Source organism: Strix uralensis, chromosome 10 (assembly GCF_047716275.1).
Source record: "Strix uralensis isolate ZFMK-TIS-50842 chromosome 10, bStrUra1, whole genome shotgun sequence".
Lineage (NCBI taxonomy): Eukaryota > Metazoa > Chordata > Aves > Strigiformes > Strigidae > Strix > Strix uralensis.
This window is the reverse complement of record NC_133981.1, coordinates 17,374,839-17,393,776: the sequence shown is the minus strand read 5'-3', so window position 1 is coordinate 17,393,776 and position 18,938 is coordinate 17,374,839. Positions and strand designations below refer to the sequence as shown.

The 18,938-nt window shown below is 65.5% G+C and overlaps 1 protein-coding gene across 1 annotated transcript; it reads right to left on the bottom strand.

Annotated features, from left to right (window-relative positions):
- Positions 1-298: 298 nt before the first annotated feature.
- Positions 299-15,329, bottom strand: SLC38A3 (solute carrier family 38 member 3). Its single transcript, XM_074879413.1, has 16 exons — positions 15,188-15,329; positions 7,327-7,478; positions 7,116-7,200; positions 6,905-7,020; positions 6,323-6,396; positions 6,150-6,242; positions 5,987-6,068; positions 5,088-5,170; positions 4,870-4,928; positions 4,266-4,439; positions 4,053-4,132; positions 3,449-3,549; positions 3,220-3,344; positions 2,599-2,743; positions 2,000-2,103; positions 299-1,891 (listed from the first exon to the last, which is right to left on the bottom strand). Exons 2-16 carry the CDS (start codon positions 7,434-7,436, stop codon positions 1,787-1,789), a joined length of 1,536 nt encoding a protein of 511 aa, XP_074735514.1. The 5' UTR covers positions 7,437-7,478; positions 15,188-15,329; the 3' UTR covers positions 299-1,786.
- Between the last annotated feature and the right edge of the window lie 3,609 nt (positions 15,330-18,938).

Genomic DNA, 18,938 nt, shown 5'->3' with positions numbered 1-18,938 from the left:
ATCCCCTGGTGTGTGTCCGTGTCCGTCCATCCGCGTGGGTGTGTGGGAGCGTCCGTATGTCCGTGCTGTCCCCAGGTATGTCTGTGCATGCGTGTGCACCGACCTTGTGCATCTGTGGCCGCAAGTCTGTGCTGTCTTGCTGTACCTCCGTGCATCCATGTGTCCGTGCTGTCCCCATGTACATCCGTGCATCCATGTGCACGCGTGTCCGTCAGCCGTGCTGTCCCGGGACGCTGCGTGCCGGGTGCCAGCCTGCATGCCAGCTCCTCGCCCGCCCCAGTGACGCCCGAGACCTGGGCACGTTCACATCTTTATTCTCACTGCCGGAGGCTTCGCCGGCCGGCCTCCTCGCCAGCACAGACATCGCCCCCACAGATAATTTAAAAGCGTCGCCCCCCCCGGCACAGCGCAGGGGTGGCCACGGGGCAGCCGGGCTGGGGACGGGGCCAATGGGACCACGCTGCTGCCGGCAGTCGTGGGGTGATGGCGAGGGGCCGCAGCAGTGCCCCGCACTGGCACCGGGTCGCAGCCCCCCACCTCCACCCCATACAGATATGTACATTATACAGAGCTACCCAGAGCAACACAACACATTAAAAAAGATCTACTCTTATATACAGTATTTATAAAAAGCATCCTGGCCTCCACCACCCCGGTAAAAAAATACGTCTCTTATGTACTTCACCGCAGGACAGCCCCCCCACCCGGGCTGCCCCCCCATGCTGGGAAGGGAGGCGGGGGGTGAGAGAGCCGCTCTCCGGGTTTTGGCATGGTGTGGGGCGTCCCAGCGGCATGGGGGGGTGGCTGTGGGGGGGCTGTGCGGGCCTGGGGGCTGGCCCTGGGTGCAAGGCGAGCAGGGCCAGCTTGGGTTGCAGGGGTGCCCATCACCCTGGCGTCTGGGCACACAGACAGGGGGGATGGCTCTGGAGCCCCAAGCTGCCCCCAGCCATCTGCACCCCCCACCCGCACCCCTCGGGGGGGCCAGGCCCCGGGCAGCCAAGCCACAGCACAGGCAGGATGCCAGCGGGTGCCAAGCCCCAGCAGGCGTGCCACCTCCCCAAAGCGATGCGGCCGGTCCCCCAGCACGGCCTGGGGATCACCAGGGTCCCGTCTGCAGGCACCGGGAGGCAACCATTCCCCCGGCAGGCTCAAGAGCAGCGGGCTGGGTACCATGGGGGCCAGGGTGCCCCGTGATGCCAGGGCAGTAGGGTGGCATCTCTGCAGGGGCCAGGGGATGGCAGGGGGAGAGGCCAGGTGGGCGTGGGTGCTGCCACAGGTCCAACTACTCCGCTGGACACCAGCCCCCCATGGACACTGTTCATCAGGGCTCTCAATGCTGTCTGGGGGGGGCCAGGAAAGCACCCCAGTCCTCGGCCCCCACGGCGGGCAGTGCCCCACGCCCCTGGCAATGCCCACTGCCGGCGGCTCTGGGTGTGCAGAGATGAGCTCCACCTGACAGCCAGCTCCCGGTGAGGTAGGGCAGTATTATTCTCCCCATTTTACAGATGGGGAAACTGAGGCGCGGAGCAGGGAGGGTACCCTTTGGAGCGGGGGTGGGGCACAGCACCTGCCCCAGGCTCACTGCCCTATCCCGGGCACAGGTCGGGGAGTCCCCGCACCTGCCATGGCTCATACCCCCTCACCACCACTGCAGGTGATGGGCAGTAACAGCGGAAGGTCCCCAGGGAAGCCCGTCGGGGCTGTGGCACAGGGACTGAGCCCAGGGCCAGCTCTCCCTGGGGCACCGGTGGGTGGGGGGGAGGTTGGCATGGGCACCCGGTACTGGCTAGTGGCTGCCGCCGCTCTTCCCCCCACCCGTGGCCCAGTCGATGATGATGAAGCTCAAGCTCATGATCATGAAGAGCACCCCAAGGAGGGCGAAGCAAGCAGCCTGCGGGGACAGGGAAGTGGGTCAGGGACAGCCAGGGTGACAGGGTCTGCAGCCCAGCCCCGGGACTCTCGTCCCTGTCCCCATTCCCCACCCCCACCCCATGCTTACCAAGATTTTGGGAGTGGAGCGCAGCGGCTCCTTGTCCTTGGGCATGATGCGGATGTAGAAGATGGCAGGGAAGATGAAGATGAGACAGGGAGCGGAGGTGGCACCTGGAGCAGACAGGGACAGAGCGGGCAGGGGGCCCCCGCCCCACGACTCAGCCCTGCCAGCCCCACTGCTGGGGCAGGTCCTGCCTGCCCCCCTCCAGCCACCCCCGGCCCTGGCAAAGCCTTCCAGGAACCCAGGGACGCTGTGTCCTGGCACTGTCCCCACCCCCCCCCAACCCCCCCCACCCCCGCAGCCAAGGCCTTGGCACCAAGCCAGGTGCCGAGCAGGGGGAGCCCAGCTTGGGGGATCAAGGGAAATAACCAGGGGAAGAGCCAGCGCCGGCCAGCAGCACAGTAAGCATCCAGCAGCCCCCCCAGGAACCAGCTTGCCGGGACAGGGACGGGGACCCCCACACGCCACCTGATCTCGGCAGAGTGAGAAGGGGAAACTGAGGAACAGAGGGGTCAGGCAAAGCCCAGCAGCAGGCAGGGGCAGGCGTGCTGCCCACAACACCCAGCACCCCGGGGGGGGGACAGGAGCAGGGCGCTGCCACACACCGATCATGCCGAAGATGCCAAGGATGGAGGGGGCGAAGATGACCAAGAGGTTGATGAAGGTCAGTAGGACCACAGCGATGATGATGTGGCGGATCCAGCTGAAGTCCTTCCCTTGGAACAGCATCTGCTGGATGGCCCGGCGCACCTGGGGACAGGGCGGGATGTCACACTCCATCCTTGGATGCAGGGCCCATCCCACCCCCTTGTCCCCACAGACCTGATGGTTCCTGTCACCCCTTCCCCTGCCCCAGCCCCAGCCCCATGGCACCACTGGTCCCTGTCACCCCTTCCCAGCCCTGTCCCCATGGTCCTGACAGTTCCTATCACTCCTTCCCCTGCCCTGGCCCTGATGCCCCACTGGTTCCTGTCCCCCCTCCCCCTGTCCCAGCCCTGTCCCCACAGCCCCGCTGGTCCCCATCACCTCTGCCCCTGCCCCAGCCCCTGTCCTTGACACCCAGCTGGTCCTGTTCCCTGATACCTGCACCCCGCCAATCCCTGCCACCCTGTCCCTGGGCCTCAGCCCCATCGTTGCCTCAGTTTCCCAATTGGAAGCCTGGTGCTGAGGTCCTGTTTCAGCTGGGGGGTGGAAGTGTCACCTGGCATCCCCATGGGGCCACTCACCGGGAAGAGGACGATGGGGACAGTGAGGGTGACAGCCGTCAGCACAGCCACCCGCACACACAGGATGAGCACATCGAAGGGGTCCACTTTGTTGTACGTGTGCAGCAGCTCCGACTCCACCCGGCCTGTAGGCACCAGTGGGGAGCCGCTGGGTGAGCCCCAGCACCACCACCCCTGCCCCAGTGCCGGTGTGCCGGCAGGGCCCCCAGCCCCCTCCCCAAGGGCTCACCATAGAACGTGAGGTAGCCGAAGAGGGCGGCCAAGAAGTACATGAGGTACATCACCATGATGGAGATGTTGGAGATGCACTGCATCTTCTTCTTGGAGGGGCTGTGGGAGATGACAGGCTCAGCACAGCTGCCGCGGCACCCACCAGCACCAAGCACCCACCCAGCAAGGAGAGGTGATACTAGAGCACCCTGGGGTGCACAGGGACTGTGTGGAGAGGGGCTGCATCCCTCTTCCTGAGCTACGTGATGGGTCAGAATGACCCACCACCAACCAACCAGTCACCCACACACCCTGACCCACTTTCCGGGGGTCATAATCACCCATCACCAACCAGCCACCCCCCACCCACCCCAGGTTATATCACCAGTCTCCCAGGGGTGATATCACTCCCCACCCACCCACCCACTCCAGGTTGTATCACCCACCTCCTGGGACTGATATCACCCATCCCAGGTCCTTCCACCCCCCCACCCACCCCAGGGTCATATCACCCACCTCCCCACGATGCCCCGGCACAGGTCCCACACCCGGGTGGCACTGCCTTTAGGTGGGTGATGGATGAAGCCCACCCCTCCCTGTGGGTGCCCCCACCCAGGACTCACTCTTTCAGCTCGGTGTAGATGGGCAGGACCTCGGGGTGGCAGACGAAGGCAAAGGCCATGATGGGGATGGTGTACGCCGTCTGCATGAGAGGAGGGCGGCTGAGCGCTGCAGGCCAAGCTGGTGGGTGCCACCAGCACTGGGACCACCCACCTTCATGGCTTGCAGGGGTGGGGGCTCACCCAGAGCCCCAGGGGTGCATCCCAGGTCCCTACCTGGGAGTTCAGGGTGAAGAAGCTGGGGGTGCAGGTGCCCTGGTCAGGTGCCTGGAGGATGGTGTAGCCATTCTGGTAGTCACTGGTGCTGACAGGGGTGGCATTGAGGCTGCCTGTGAGGTTCCCCTCCTGCTCAGGGAGCGGGCAGGGGATCTGGAACTTCTTGTAGATGACCTGGGGTGGGAGGGACATGGGGACAGTCAGCGCCCAGAGCCACCACCCCCCAGCACCCACTGCCCAAGCCAGCGCAGCACCTGACAGGAGGGTGCCCCTGCGGGGACCCCTCTATGGGGCACCCTTGGCCAGCAGTGCCCCCCAGTCTGCCCCGACGAGGGTGGGCAGTGGGACAGAGTGGGGCAGTGGCACATGGAGAGGCCACACGCGTCGTTTCCTCCCCCAGCATTCTCTCCCTTCCCCTTTCCCCGGCACTCAGCTCCTTCAGACAAAAATAACCCAGCAGTGTGACAGCACCGGCCACGGTGTCTCCACAGCCCGGAGCACCCGCTGCCCCTGCTGTCCCCACAGCATGCAGCCCGGCCACACGCCGGGGTGCGTGGCTCTGCTCAGCATCCCCAGCCACTGGCACGTGTCGGCAGGTGCTCACCGAGATGAGGAAGAAGCCCATACAGCTGAGGGAGAAGCCACTGGCGTAGCCGAGATAGCCTGGGGAGGGAGGAGAGCGGCCGTTGGGTGCGGGCAGGACCCTCACGCTGGCTGGATGTCCCCTTCTTGCCCACCACCCCCCCCAGGATGGCACAGTCACCCCGCAGGAGCCCCAGGTTGCCAGACCCCAGTGCTGCAGGCAGCATCCCCCTGACTTACCCAGCTGCTTCATGAGAGCCAGGGGCAGGATAACGGTGACGGAAACCAGGATCACCAGGTAGTTCCCGTTCATGTACCAGTCCCTGGAAGCAGAGGGCCTGCTCACCACCCCGCTCTGCCGGGGCACGGGAGGCACAGGCAGCCATCGGCAGGGGGTTGTCTGCCCTCCGGGGACACTGGCATCCCCTGCGGCTGGCACCCCTGCTGTGCTAACATCCCCAGGGACCCCCGAGATGGCAGCCCTGGGAACGCCTGAGGCCAGTGTCCCTGGAGGCCCTTGAGCTGGGGTCCTGCCTACCCCCATAGTGGTACACCCCCAAGGGCTAAAGCTGCTGTGGGCAGGCTGAGAACCGCTGTTCTCAGCACGTTTGCCTGTGGGCAGCCTGGGGTACCAGCACCTGAAAGGGGCCTCAGCCAGGTCCTCAACAACCCCAGGCAGAGGGAGCTGCCCCCAGCCACCCACAGGGCAGGACCCCTGCCCAGCCCTGGTCCCACATGCAGTCAAGCAGCCCAGAGCCTCCAGGGTTGAGCCTGGCTGGAATGCCCAGTCCCGGTCTGGTGGAGGTCCCAGTGGCAGCTCTGCCCAGCTCTCACCCCCTGTGCCACTGGGTGGGGATGCAGGCATGGGATGGGGGGAACCCATTCCCCATCAGAGCTCCTGTCCCCCACCCCACAGCCCCAGGCTCTGCTCAAGTAGGTAAGCCTGATCCCAAGGCGATGTGAGGAGCAGGGATTGGAAGTTCAACCCGGTTTAATCCCATCCAGGGGCTTACTCATCACTGACAGTTATCAAAAATAGTAGTGGCTTAATGGCAGTAAATCCCTGCCATGGGCTGCACAGCTGGAGCCGAAGCCCCGGCGCCTGCCCGGGGGAAGGCGCGCAGGCAGGAGGCACTCACGTGGTCTTCTCCTCCAGGTTGAGGAAGGTCTGGATGACGAGAGGCACTTCAGATTTGACGATGTACAGGTAGCTGGACATGGCTGGAGGGCAGAGCGAGATCATGCTGTGTCAGCGTGCTCCAGTCCCAGCCCCGCCAGGTCCCCCCCCAGTCCCGTCCTCACCTCCAATGTTTTGCAGGGTGATGGCGATGGCCGCGGCCAGCTTCCCCGGCGTGCCGAAGGCTCGGTAGCCCAGCTGCTCATAGGCGCGGATGCCTGTGGGACAGGGAGCGTTGGCGGGGTGAGGGTCGGGAGGCGACCCCCTGGCACGGCCCCACCAGGGACCCGGCACTCACCCACAATGCCCGAGGACTTGAGCAGCAGGTGGATGGAGTAGCTGGAGAGCAGGGCCACCGCCGTCAGGAGGAAGCTATGGGAGGACAGCACCGTCACCAGCGGGTCACAGCACCGGGCTCAGACACAGTCGGGGGCAAACCCCGTGGGGGCAGGCTCTGCCTGCAGGCAGCTGTCCTGGCAGGCCACCCGGCGCCTCGCCTTGGCTCCAGCTGGGTGCTGACAGGGTGGATGGGCCTCAGGGTGTGGGCACCCCACAGCCATGGGGCTGCCCCAGCCCTGTGGTCCATGTCCCCATGACCATTTGGAGCTGGCACCCACGTACTTCAGGTCACACGGGGAAATCTGGTCTTGTATTAAGGAAGTCAAGCCTTCCTCCTCCCCAGTGGGACACAGCAACCCACAGGGGCAGGCAGGCTCATGCCAGGGATGGGCATTTCTCAGGCAGCAGGACACCGGTCCCTGCATCACCCCAAGCCAGGGACCACCTTCTCACCTGCCCCCCTGGCACCCAGCAACCCCCTTGGAGGAGCCCCCACACCCAGACCCTCCTACCCAAGTCCCCGCAACCGCGTGGCACTCACAGGAAGAGGATGATGCCGGTGTTGGCCATGGCATAGGCCAGCCCCAGGATGCCGCTGCCCATGATGGCATTGCTCAGGTTGAAGACAGACATCCCAAAAGACGTCTTCCCTTCAAACTGCATGGACGAGACATAACAGGGAGGGGACGCACTGGTCACACCAGGAACTACCCCCATCCCACCACCACCACAGTGCCTGTGACGATACTCACGTCGGTGAAGTGCGTCTGCTTCTTCTCGGCGCCGTGGGGCAGGAACTCCTCCATCTCTGCTGTGCCAGACTGGTTCTCCTCAAACCTGGCCACCGGAGGGAGGGGGATAGGGCCAAAGCAGAGCCAGGGGCCACCATGTCACACAAGAGCAGGGAGCAGCCAAGAGGACTCCCCAAGCCCCTGGCACCCCAGCTTGTCCCGGGGTCCCTACCTGTCACCCGCCAGCGAGGGGACGGTGGAGGCGGTGAGCGCGGCCACGTGCTTCCCGTTGGGCACCAGTTCCACCATCTCAGCCTGGAGGGGCACATCCGTGGCATCCATGGTGGGGAGGTGGCTGGGCTCCCTGTGGGCTCTCCTTGGGCTCTGCACAAGGGGGACAACAGGGGTCCGGCTCTGGGCAGGAGCACCGGAGGGGCTGGCCTGGTGTCCCACAAGTCCTGCATCCACCGGGGATGCTGGAGTCTGGATGTTGAGCCCACCAGTGCTGGTGGCACCGCAGGGACAGGCGCCCGGGGATGACAGGGATGCCAGCCAGGCATCATCGCAGCTGGACTTCTCCCTTCTGTCTGCTCAACACACAATTCTCCGTGCAGCTCGCCCCAGCTCCAACAGCCCCACGAGGGTCCCCAGGGGGGACTATCCCCTCACCTGACCAGCCATCCCACAGCCCACCCCACAGGACCGCTCCGCTCCCTTGCCCACAGCACGGTGCCAGCCCAGCCCCAGAGCCTCCGTCCACGATGCCTGCCCACCTCCACTGCCCTGCCCGCAGCTCTCAACTCTGTGCCTCAGTTTCCCCTCCCAGAGACAGGCACCGACAGACAAGCTGGGGTGTTTGGGAGGGCAGCTGGGGACGGGGTGGGGAGCTCGGGGACCCCCCCAGCCACCCCCGTTACATAAAGCCCGAGGCGCTGCCCAGCGTGAAGGGCTCACCCGCATCCCGCCGCCCGGGGCCGGCACTGCTGGGGTGCCAAGGCAGGGGGCTTGGGGGCACGTCAGGGCCGGACAAACGGAGCAGGAAAGAGCGCGGGGCCGGGAGACAGCTCCTTGGCAGGGGAAGGCAGCCGGGCTGCCGAGCGCGGGACGCCTTGGCACGCCGCACAAAGCCGCCTCTGTGCAAGCCCCAGTCCTCCCCGCCCCGCTGGGAAACGGCACAGGGTGGCTTTCTGGGGCAAGCTGGCAGCCGGGGCAGGGTCCCCCGCCACCCCCTGCCGACCTGCTGGGCTGGGGTCCCTGTCTTCACACTGGGGCCACATCCTGCCAAGCGACGATGCCACCCAGCCCGAGGTGAGGGCTGGCCGGGATGCAGCACGGTCCCCAACCCGGGGAGGATGCTGCTGCCCCGTCACCCCAGTGCCTGGGGTGCCTGCGGGGTGATCAGGGAACATGCCAGTCTTTGTGCTCCCAGGGGATCAGTGACCCTGGGGACCAGGCAAGTCTTCCCACAGCACTGCCGGGGGAGGGAGACACAGGGGACAGCAGCCCCCCCAGCATGCAGGGGAAGGATGCCACAGCGGGGTGCGGGCACCAGCACCTTTGGGCTCCTGAGACACTGCCCTGCCTGTCCAGGCCACCAAAGAGACCTGGCAGGGTCATCCCAGGCCACGCGCCGGCTACCAGCAGTGCTGGGGGGGCCAAGCACATAAGGCTGGCCCAGGGCTTGAGGCACATGTCTTGGCCACCCCACCTGCAGCACCCAGCCTGGCGGAGAAACTGAGGCAGGGCGCCAGCCAGCAGGGACCACAGCAGGGAGGCTCAGCCATGCGGGGGAAGAGAGGGAAGCGCAGGGCGGGCGCTGGGCGATGATTTATCCCCTCTGCTAGGCCTCCGCTTGGGCCAGATCCAGACATGAACAAGGCTGCCAGCACGTCCAAACGCCGCCGTTAACTCTGCACCTTCCTGCTGCCACGAGCGGGCATCGCTAAAGCCACTGCTCCGGGTGCCCGGCTTGAGGGGGGCAGCCAGACCCGCAGTGCTCCATCACCTCCCCAAACCGCCCCCCCCCAGCGCCACCGGGCTGCCCACAGGCAGGGGTCTGCTGCATCCCACCAGCAGCGGGCAGGAGCTTCCCTGCTCCTCCTGCCTGCTCCCCCGCGGGCGCCAGGGAGGCTGGGCGCTCTCCTCTGCAGCCCCTTTCTTCTCTCAGGTTATAATTACACCTCGCCGGGCAGCTCAGGAAATACCAGCTTCTTCCCCCGAGCGCCTCTCGGAATAGCAAGCGGCACGGCTGGGCTCATTTCGCATGCACCGGGTTTAGTGCCGCCACCCAGACGCTTCCTCCCGCCGGGCAGCGCTGGCACAGCCCTGGCACAGGCCTGGCACAGCCCCGTCACAGGCCTGGCACAGCCCCGGCACCGCTCGCCGTCACCTCCCCGGCCAGCCCCGGCCTTTGCCCCTCGGCCAGGGTCTCCTGGCAGCAGCCGGGGAAGTGGGGGAGATGAAAGGGGAGGGAACGAGAGATGCTTCGATCGGGCAGAGCGTGCCCTGCCTGCCACTGTTTGCCTTGTGATAAGGCCGGGCAGAACAGCAAATACATGGAGTGGGGGATGGCCCCGGGGGGGTGACATGGGTCCCCCCAGGGCTGGGGTGGCAGGTTCACCCCTGTCCCTCTGTGCCCACCTCACTTTGGGACCCTCTGCTACGAGCAAAGAGCATCTCCCCAGGGATCTCATCCCACGGCGTGCCAGCCCCGAGAGCCCCAGCCCATCGCGGGGCTGCCATGCTGTCACACTGGCAGGATGCTGCCATCCTCGGTGGCCCATGTGTCACCCAGTATTGTCCCCCTCCTGACCGCCAGCCCCTGCACCCACTCGCCCACCCTGATGGCATGGGTACGGCCACACATGTGGGCACAGAACCCCCCCATGGTGGAACCCCGGGCTGTGTCCCTGGGGGTGCTGAGCCAGCTGCACCGACTTCCCGGCATGCGCCTCTGCTGCCTGCCGGCCCCGGGTGACAAGGACAGCAACAGCCCCGCTGTGCCGAGTCCTCCTGCTTCTCCATACCCAGCTCCGGCTCTCCTGGGGGCTGCTCCTGCTGTCCCACTGCTCGGTGACACCTGGGACATCGTCCACCCCACCGACCCTCTGTCACAGCTGGGCAGCCCGAGCTGGGCCCCGGTGCCGTCCCGCAGCCCCCCCGCGGGGAACGCCGAGCCGTATGCGTGGGGCGGCACGTACCCTCCCCGCCGGCCACGTCTGCGCACCAGGGAAGGCTACGTTTGGTCTCGCACGCTGTGTCCTGGCCAGCACAGATGCCTGCCCCTCCTCGCCACGATGGGGACACGTGTGTGGGGCAGCAGGGCTCCCAAATCCCTTCCCTGCCCTGGCAGGCAGGCAGCGGGCAGGCAGCAGGCAGCCCTGGGCTCGCCCCAGCCCCCTGCCAGCCTTCCCCAGCGGCCGGGGCACCACAGTGGGGGATCCAGTCCTGGAAGGGGCTGCATCCCTCTGCCTAACTTCTCGCTTCCACCCAGACTTTACTTAAAAGGTGGAAAATCCCAGCTGGGAGCAAGGCACAGCGGGGAGCAGGGGGGGTTGGGACAGGGGAGCTCTGTTGGCAATGCCAGCGGAAGGTGTCTATTGCACCCGGCAGCATGGCGAGGAGCACACATATTACCCCAGGAAAGCCTGGCCCTTGCACTATGCCGGTTCCCGCGCTCAAGGCACAGCACAGCACAGTCCCTGCCGGGACACACCATGCCGGTGGGAGTACAGCAACACATGGGGACGGGCAGCGCTGCCTGCCAGCCCTGCCTGCGCCACGCGGCGCCAGCCTGGGGTGCGACGACCCACTGTGTCCCTGCAGGCCGTGACACCCATCCATGGACACCCACTGCTCTCCCTCATGGGGGATGAAGGTGCCGGGTCTCCCTGGCAGCAGGTGGGTGAATGGCCAGGCTGGGGACACCCCACAGGGCAGAGACCCCTTTCCCATCTCCTCTCCCTCTGCAGATGAATCCTGCAGGGCTAATCCGTCCCAGATGGGCCCATGGGACTATTCCGGGTGGTAATCCGGCTTTAGCGCCAAGCCTGCCGCAGCTGCCAGCCTGCGTGCTCACAGCCAGGTACCCTGCTGCCACTGGCGTGTGCCGGGGGGGGCCAGCAGCATGGCCCCCCCCATCCGTGCCCGCCTGCCCAGGTGGCTGTTCGGGTTTCAGCGGAGCCGGGCACAGAGGTCTCATGTTCCCTGGGGCTGCGCTGGTGACAGCCCTCCCAGAGAGGCAGGCAGTGTGGGCAAGTGGGCAGGGACACCAGCTGTGTCCCCCCACTTCCATCAGCTCCCAGCCCTGGGGTTACCCCCGGCACCGCTGCTGGGCACGGGGTGACCCCAGCCCGGGGTGTTTGGTCAGTCCCCAGCACCAACGTGGCCACAGGATTTTGTGGGCACGTGGCCCTAAACCTCAGGGGCCCCTGGGTGTCACCTCCCCAGGGAGACTGGCCCCAGCAGGGCAGGCACAGGCAGTGGGGACCCCCCCCACAGCTCCCCCCAGGCAGCCCTGGGAGCCTGGGCGCTGGGAGCAGAGCCAGCCTGACCCTACGGGAGCAGGGCCTGCCCTTCCCCCCCAGCACAAGCAGACGTGGCTTCCCCCTGACCTGCCTTCCTAAAATTAGCACCCCAAACCTGTTTTTAAACCTATGGCATTTCTCCCACCCCACCTCCCAGCCAAGCAAAGACAGTGCCATTGTCCTAGGGACAGCGAGCACCCAGAAGGGCAGATCCAGCTGTGCAGGGGCACAGCTGGGCACCTCACCTTTGGTGTGAGGGCTCTGGGGTGCACCCCAAGTGCACGGGGACACCAGCCACCGTGAGGAGGGACAACTGGAGACAACCTGCCCAGTGCACAACTGGAGAGCCCCTCCCAAATAGACCTGCTGGAAGCTCTGGTGAGACAGCCCCACCAGAGACCCTCATGAGATAGCCCCACCAGACAGCCCCTCAAGCCAGTCCTGCCCGTGGTCCCAGCATGAGCCAGGCAGTGTGGCCACCACTCCTGGGCTCACCCAGACCCAGAGCGACCTAGAGTTTCAGCCCCAAATACTGCACCATGGCTCAGCCTCAGGCCAGGCAATGCCCCTGACGCTGATGCTCCAGCCAGGGCAGAATTGGCAGCGGCAAGAAGGAGCAAGCTGCTCTCGAAGCTGCTGCCTCAACTAGAGGGGCCTCGGCAGCACCGACACCTGCCCCAGCAGCTCCAGGCTGTCCTCGCCATGCTGTGTGGGGAGTGGTGTCCACCCAGGGTCTTCCCTCAAAGAGCACAAGTGGCCCCTGTGTCCCCAGGAACGGCTCTGCCTGGGTCCAGGGACATGCCCGCAGGCAGAGCGTGCCAGCGGCTGGGCTGGCTCATGGCCACCATCCCACAGCAGTGGACGTGCTAGGGTCTGGGACACACCAGGGAGGGGAAAGGCACCGCAGGGAAGGGGGTGGCAGAGCCAAACACCACGGGGGAGGCCATGGGGAGGGTTTTTCAGAACTGGAGCCATGGCATGGCTTAGCCACAGCAATCTCCTGCTGGTTGTGTGCCCCAGGACGGGGCCACAGAAGGGAGTGAGGGGACACGGGACAGGGACCAGCCACCACCATCACGCCACATCTTCCCACGCCCAAGCACTGGTACCAAGGTGAGCTGGGAAGAGTGGTGGAGAAACTGAGGCATGGGTCTGGAGGCCAGGCAGTGGCAGAGGAGCCATGCCCAGCACTGGGACAGCCCGGGCTGTCGCTGACACAACCCGATGTGGAAGGAAGGTGTTGAGCCCATGCGGGAGGTCAGGCAGCTGGCAGCATGGGGACAGGAACAGGGATGGTGACAGGGTGGGCACAGCATGAGGCCAGCGGCACCCAGCGTGGCTCTAGGGGAGGCCAGATGAGACAGCAGCTTGAGCCCAAAGAGTCTCAGCCAGCTCTAGGCTCGATGTCAGGGTTTGTGTTAAATTTAAAGCCAATGTACTGCCTGTCAGGAGCTCAGAGCCACCCAGGAAGGACGGTGGCACATATGGTGGCACTGTGGGGACTGATGGGCAGGTAACACTTTAGGTTTTCTATTGCACCTCTGGAGACACATTTCGCCTTGGAAGTGAGATGCTTTCCAGGTGTTCCCACTCCCTAAAACACACCAGCCCTTGGCAGTTGATGGCAAAAAATCCAAGCTGCCATTTGCTGCAGGCAGATGTGCCAGGGACACCAGGAGGGACCGACCTCAGCCACAGTCTCATGTGCCCCACCACCACCCTGGCACCCCCAGCACAGCACCCTGTCCCAACCAGGGGCCACGACCTGCCCAAGCCCCGTGGGACCACCACTGTTCCTGGCCCTGCCACTCTCGCCATTGGGCCACCTCACTCGCCTGGTGTCTGCTCCCTGGTCTGGGGACAGCAGGACCACGCTGGCTGTCCCCCCACCAGCACAGGGGACCCAGCCAGCCCCGGACCTGCGTCAGCGGCCGGGGAGGTGCGCAGCAGTCAAGACCCATGCAGCGAGGAGGGTCGGAGGCACGGGGGGCCCGTCCCATCCCCGACCCACCTCTGTTTTCTCAAGGGCTGCGTTTCCAAAGGAGCCCGTGGGATCCCGCTCCTTCCCTCCGTCCCCACGCGCCAAGGAAAATAGGCTCTGCCGGTGCCTGTTTGTTTGCCGTGGCTGTGGCCCCGGCGTGTGATTACAGCTGCAGCACGGCCGGGTGCTGCGGGGCCCTTTGCGCCTCGGCCAGGCTCCCCCGCAGTGCCGGCACCCCCCCATACCACCCTCACGCTGGCTGGCGTGCCCCCGCTGCCCCCCAGCATCCCCGGCCACCGGAGCCAGGGCATGCCAGTGCTTGGTCCCCAGGGGACAGGGCAGCATTGCGGGGCACGGAGGGCTTTCTCTGGGGTGCCCCCACGAAGCCAGGGATGAACGCACGCTGGTGGCCAGCAGCAGGGACCAGGCAGGTCTAACGGCTCAGCTTGGGCCTGATCCAAACGCCAGTGGAAAATTCCCCGTCTACTCCGCGGCGGCTCGGCTCGGCCATGCCCTCCGCAGCCAGCTGGGGCTCAGTCCTGCGCTGGGGCTCTGCTTCCCCTCCATCCCACCTGCCAGGGACTTGCTGAGTCCACTGGCTCGCCCTCGCCACCGCAGAGCCAGCCCCCGGTACGGGGAGCCCGAGGCCAGCAGCTGCCGGCCATGCCTCAGTTTCCCCTCGGGGAAGGTTTCTCTCTGGCAGGACGTTTGCAAGCCGCCCCGGGCAGAGCAGGCCGCCGTGCTGGCTGGCATGGGACACGCGTGGCCGGCGGGAACGCAATGTGCCGCCTGCCTTTCCACACCGCCGTCCCGGCCAGCCAGGCTCTATAAATACCCTGGCCTGGAGAAGCACCGCACGCACGGCCAAGCTGAGCCCCGGCAGTGACCGTGACGGCCGGCAGCGCTCTCCCCAGCCATGCCCCCCGCCACGCACCACTCCTCGCCCCGACACCCTGACACTTGATCGCAGCTGTGACCGCTTCCAGCCTTAAGAAACACATGTCATTCCCACGGACAATTAAAAATTAAAAAGGGAAAGAAAAGGGGGTTTGGGGGTTGGTGTTATTATCAGCAAAGTGGACGGCAATGCCGAACCCCCCCGGCATCACGCCGCGGACAGGAGCTTTGCCTGGGCGTTAGGGTGGAAAGGCGGCAAGGCAGGGCTCTGCCTTCCCTCTGCCCTTGCAGGATTTGTTACCCACCCGTGGGAGGGTTTCAGCAGACAGGGAGGGAACTGGCAGGAGGAAAGCAAAGCAAACAGCCCCAGGGCGCTGCCTCCTGCCCGGGCTGCCGGACCCCCGGAGCCTTCCCCCGGTGCTGCCGGGGGGGACTTGGCCGGCTCCGGGAAGAAGAGGAGGAGGAGGGGAGCAGGGGATTACGGGGAGCACCGGGCTGCGGGAGGAAAGCGGGGCCCGGCGGGGGGCGAAGGGAGATGGGTCGGAGAGGGGGTTAGAATGGGGTGCGGGGGGGGACCAAGGGGAGACGAGGAGTCCAAACCCCCGGCAGCCTTCAACCACGGAGTTTCCCGAAGAAGAAGGTAAAAAGTACGGGGGTGCGCGCAACTGGGGAGACTGGGAGGGACTTACCTGCCCCCCTCTCCGGCGATGCCTCTGCTGCGGGCTGGGGCGAGCAGCCCCCGGTGGCCAGCCCCGCGGTGCCGCGGATTAGAGGCTATCCTGCGGCCGTAATCCCGGCGGAGCCGGAGATTAAACCGGAGCCGGGCCCGCCCCCAGCGCGGCGGCTCCCAATCTCCGCGCCGCCGGGGCAGCGTCAAGGGGCAGCGCCGGGGAGGGACGGGCCGCGGTGGGGGGAGCGCGCCCGGGCCCGGCCCCGCCTCGCCCACCGCCCCATCGGCTATCGCCGCCCCGCCGGGCATGGCCACCCCCCGGGCATCACTGTCCCACCGGGCATCGCCACCCCACCCGGCATGGGAACCTAAGGGAGCATCCCCGCCCCGCTGGGCTTGGCCACCCCACTGGGCACCGGTGCCCCGCCGGGCATGGTGACCCCACCCGGCATTGCCACCCCCCCGGGCATCACCACCCCACCAGGTACCCACACCCCGCTGGGCATCACTGCCCGGAGCCCCCGGGGGCTGCTGCTGGCGGCCAGCGGCTGGCTCCCAAAGCGACCGCGCTGTCACACTTGCTCTAATCTAACCTGAAGGGCCAAATCCAGCACGCGTCGAGTGTGGGCACTGGGTTTTCCCCACTCTTAGGGAGGGGCAGGGGCACCCGACAGCCCAGGAAGGCCCTCCCCAGCACCCCCCCCCCACAGCCAGGTTCTCTCCCCATCCTGGGAAGCTCCAGCCAGCCCAGCCGGCTGCCCGGCTCGGGGTGCCCACTGCCACCCCGGCACCTCATCACACTGGGAGCAAACAATCCATGTGGGATCATCCCAATGTCACCCAGAGTGGGGAGCACAGTCCGGTCCCCCCCTCCAGTCTCCATCAAATTTCCCCTCTTGAGCTGAAACACCTCTTTTTTCATGGAGACACAATTTTGGGGTCTACCCCTACAAAAGTGCCCCAAAGAGGAAATTTCTTCTCCCAAGAGCATCCCACATGCTGCAGGAAGAGCCAGGAGCTCCTGGCCAGCCACCAGCCTACAGGTTCCCTGCCCCTTCCCAAGCGCTGTCACCCCTGAACTGCCTACTGCTCCTCTGCCCTGCCTGGCTTTTACTTCGGAGGAAAATCTTTGGGGTCCAGGCTGCAGCAAGGCTGGAGCTTGATGCCCCCACCTCCCCGCGCAGAGCAGCGAGCCCTGCACAGCTGCTGCACGTTGGCAGGATGGCTCCGCACGTTGCTGTGAGGCTTTATTTGTGTTACACATATCTTTCATAAATCCTTGCGAAGCCTGGGGCGGCCTGGGATGGAAACGACTCTGCCCGCCGGCAGCGAGTGTCACCATCGGGCTGGGAGGAGGAAAACCTGCCCTCGCCCTGAGCAGCGGCACCCTCTCGCCCGGCCATGGCGGGACGTTAAATATTCAGTGGCAGCTCTGCCCTCGCGCTCCGGCAATCCCACGGCTCCTGTTACTGCTGCTCTCCTTTCACCAGAGACACCCATTAACTAATTTCTAATAACAGCAGCATGCGTAAGTGCTGAACCAGCGCTGGCTGGCACGCCGGGGGACCGGAGGCAGCCAGGTTTGGCAGGGTGGCGAGGGGGGAGTCGGAGGCACCCAGAGCCATGGGCATGGCTGGGCTCAAGCCATCCGCTTAACCCTTCCCCTGCCCCGGCGAAGGCGGGCACCAGCCACGTGGCATTGGTGTGGGGATGTCTCCAGGGACAGACGCAGCGCACCTCACCGGGGTTGTAAAAGGAAGCCTGAGAGGTACCGCCCTGTAAGCAAACACGGCGCCGGTGGCTGGGGACAGGGACAGGCAGTGTGGCCCAGCAGCGTGGAGTGCAGCACCCGCCGGTGGGGTGGGCATGTTAGGGGGCTGGAGTGCAGGCAGCGACTCAGAGCCTGCCTGCTCCCTCCCAGCCTCCAAATGCTGCCCTTCCCCTTCTCCTGTTGGCACAAGTGAAGCCATGCCCCCTTTTTATCACCCCCTCTCTTGTCCGGCATGTGACACCCATCTCCATTGTTTCCCCCTTTTCAGCTGGGCAGAGGAGATGCCCATGCCATCCCCACCATGCTCAGCTGAAGCTTTGCAGAAAATCAAAGCAGTGAGAAGGAGAGGAGGAAAAGGGAGCACAGATGTCCCCAAACCTCTCAGAGCCCATCCCAGAAGGTCCCTGCACCTCGCAGCTGGCTCCCTCCATCCTGGGGCAGCCATGCATGGGGGGAGCTGGCACAGGGAGCAGTCCCCTTGCCACGGCTAGGGGCTGCCCGGGAGAGGGGTGGGCCAAGACCCTCCTCTCAGCCCCCCGATCCCCCCAGCCGACGGTGCTTTCCCAGCACAGCCGGGGACAGTTTTGCCGCCAGCTCTGGTGGTGTCAGGCCTGTGCCTGGGCTCCAGCCGATTGCAAAACTGCAGCCGTGCGGTTTTCTCCGGCCAGCTGGAAAGTTTGACGCTGGATTCCCGGATGTGAGGAGCCTTCGGGGGAGCGCAGTACAGCACGTCCCGCCAGCAGCATCCTGCCTCGCCGGTGGCGGGGAGCTGAGTGCCGTGCTGGCTCTGCCATGCCACAGTCCTCACCCGCAGCCCACCTCTGTGAGGTTTGCCTTCCCACCAAGCCCCCAGTCAAAAGCTGCCCTATTTTTTATCCTTCAGCAACGCTTGGAGATTCAGCAGATTAATGCTAGCCCATAAAACCCCTCAGCCTTGAGAGTGTCCTGGCGTGGACGAGGCTGGCCAGGACTCAGCCATGGAGCAAAGGGTGTCGTGTGTGGCTGGGGCATTCTCCACTTGCCACGCTTTGTTTCCTCACCCAGCCTCTGCGCCTGATGCCTGCCACTGCTCACCACTGCCTGCCATTCCCAGGGCCAAGATGGGAGATGGCAGGAAGATACAGTGGAGATAATGGTTAGATTTGCAGCCCAAGCAGTGTTCCCTCCGCCCCCACCACCGCAGCCTCTCAAGCAAAAAGCCTCCCGGCACTTGTCCTTGCCAGGAACACACCAGCGGGTGCCTCCAGTCACTGGCATCGGCCGTCCCACAGGCACGGCCCCAGCACCTCCCCAGCAGCTCTGAGAGCCCCGCTGCTCCCTGCTACCCCATTGCCATCACCAGCACCGTGCTGGCAGAGTGGGGCACACCAGGAGCAAGTGAAAGAGGCTGGGAAAGACCGTGGCAGGAGAGGGATGCCTGCGGCCGGCACAGAAGGCTGGAAGGACCCTGGGGTGACACCTGCCCGAGGCTGTGCCCAGGGCAAGACCCTTCCTCCCCCCAGCCACCCCCTCTGGAGAAGCCCCCCATGCCGGCAGCGTGGTGCCTGGCCCCGGAGCCGCCGCGGGCGGGGGGCAGCTTGTGGCCCCCTCCCTCGCCCTTGACCGCCAGCTCCCTTGCGGCACACGCTGTCATGTGGCAGGGCACAACAACAACAAGGACTAATTGGTTAATGCGATTTCAAAACATGATTTGCAATTATAACTCGCCAGAGAGCGTTCAATGATCCCGCACGTTGGGAGAGTGGGTTTTTCTCCTTCGTTTGTTCCTGGAACCTCGAAACCAATTAACTTTACAGAAGCCAGAAGCAAAGCGCTGCTCAGCAGACCTGAAGGGTGGGTTATCTCTGTGCAAAATCGCTTCCCTGTCAAGTGCCACACCGGGAACCAAGGACCCGAGGACAAGCCCCGGGGTAACCCTGATGCTTCTCTCCACAGCACCACAGGGTTTGGAGGGGGCTCCAGGGACCCGCAACTCCTGCAGACCCCACTGGGATCCCAG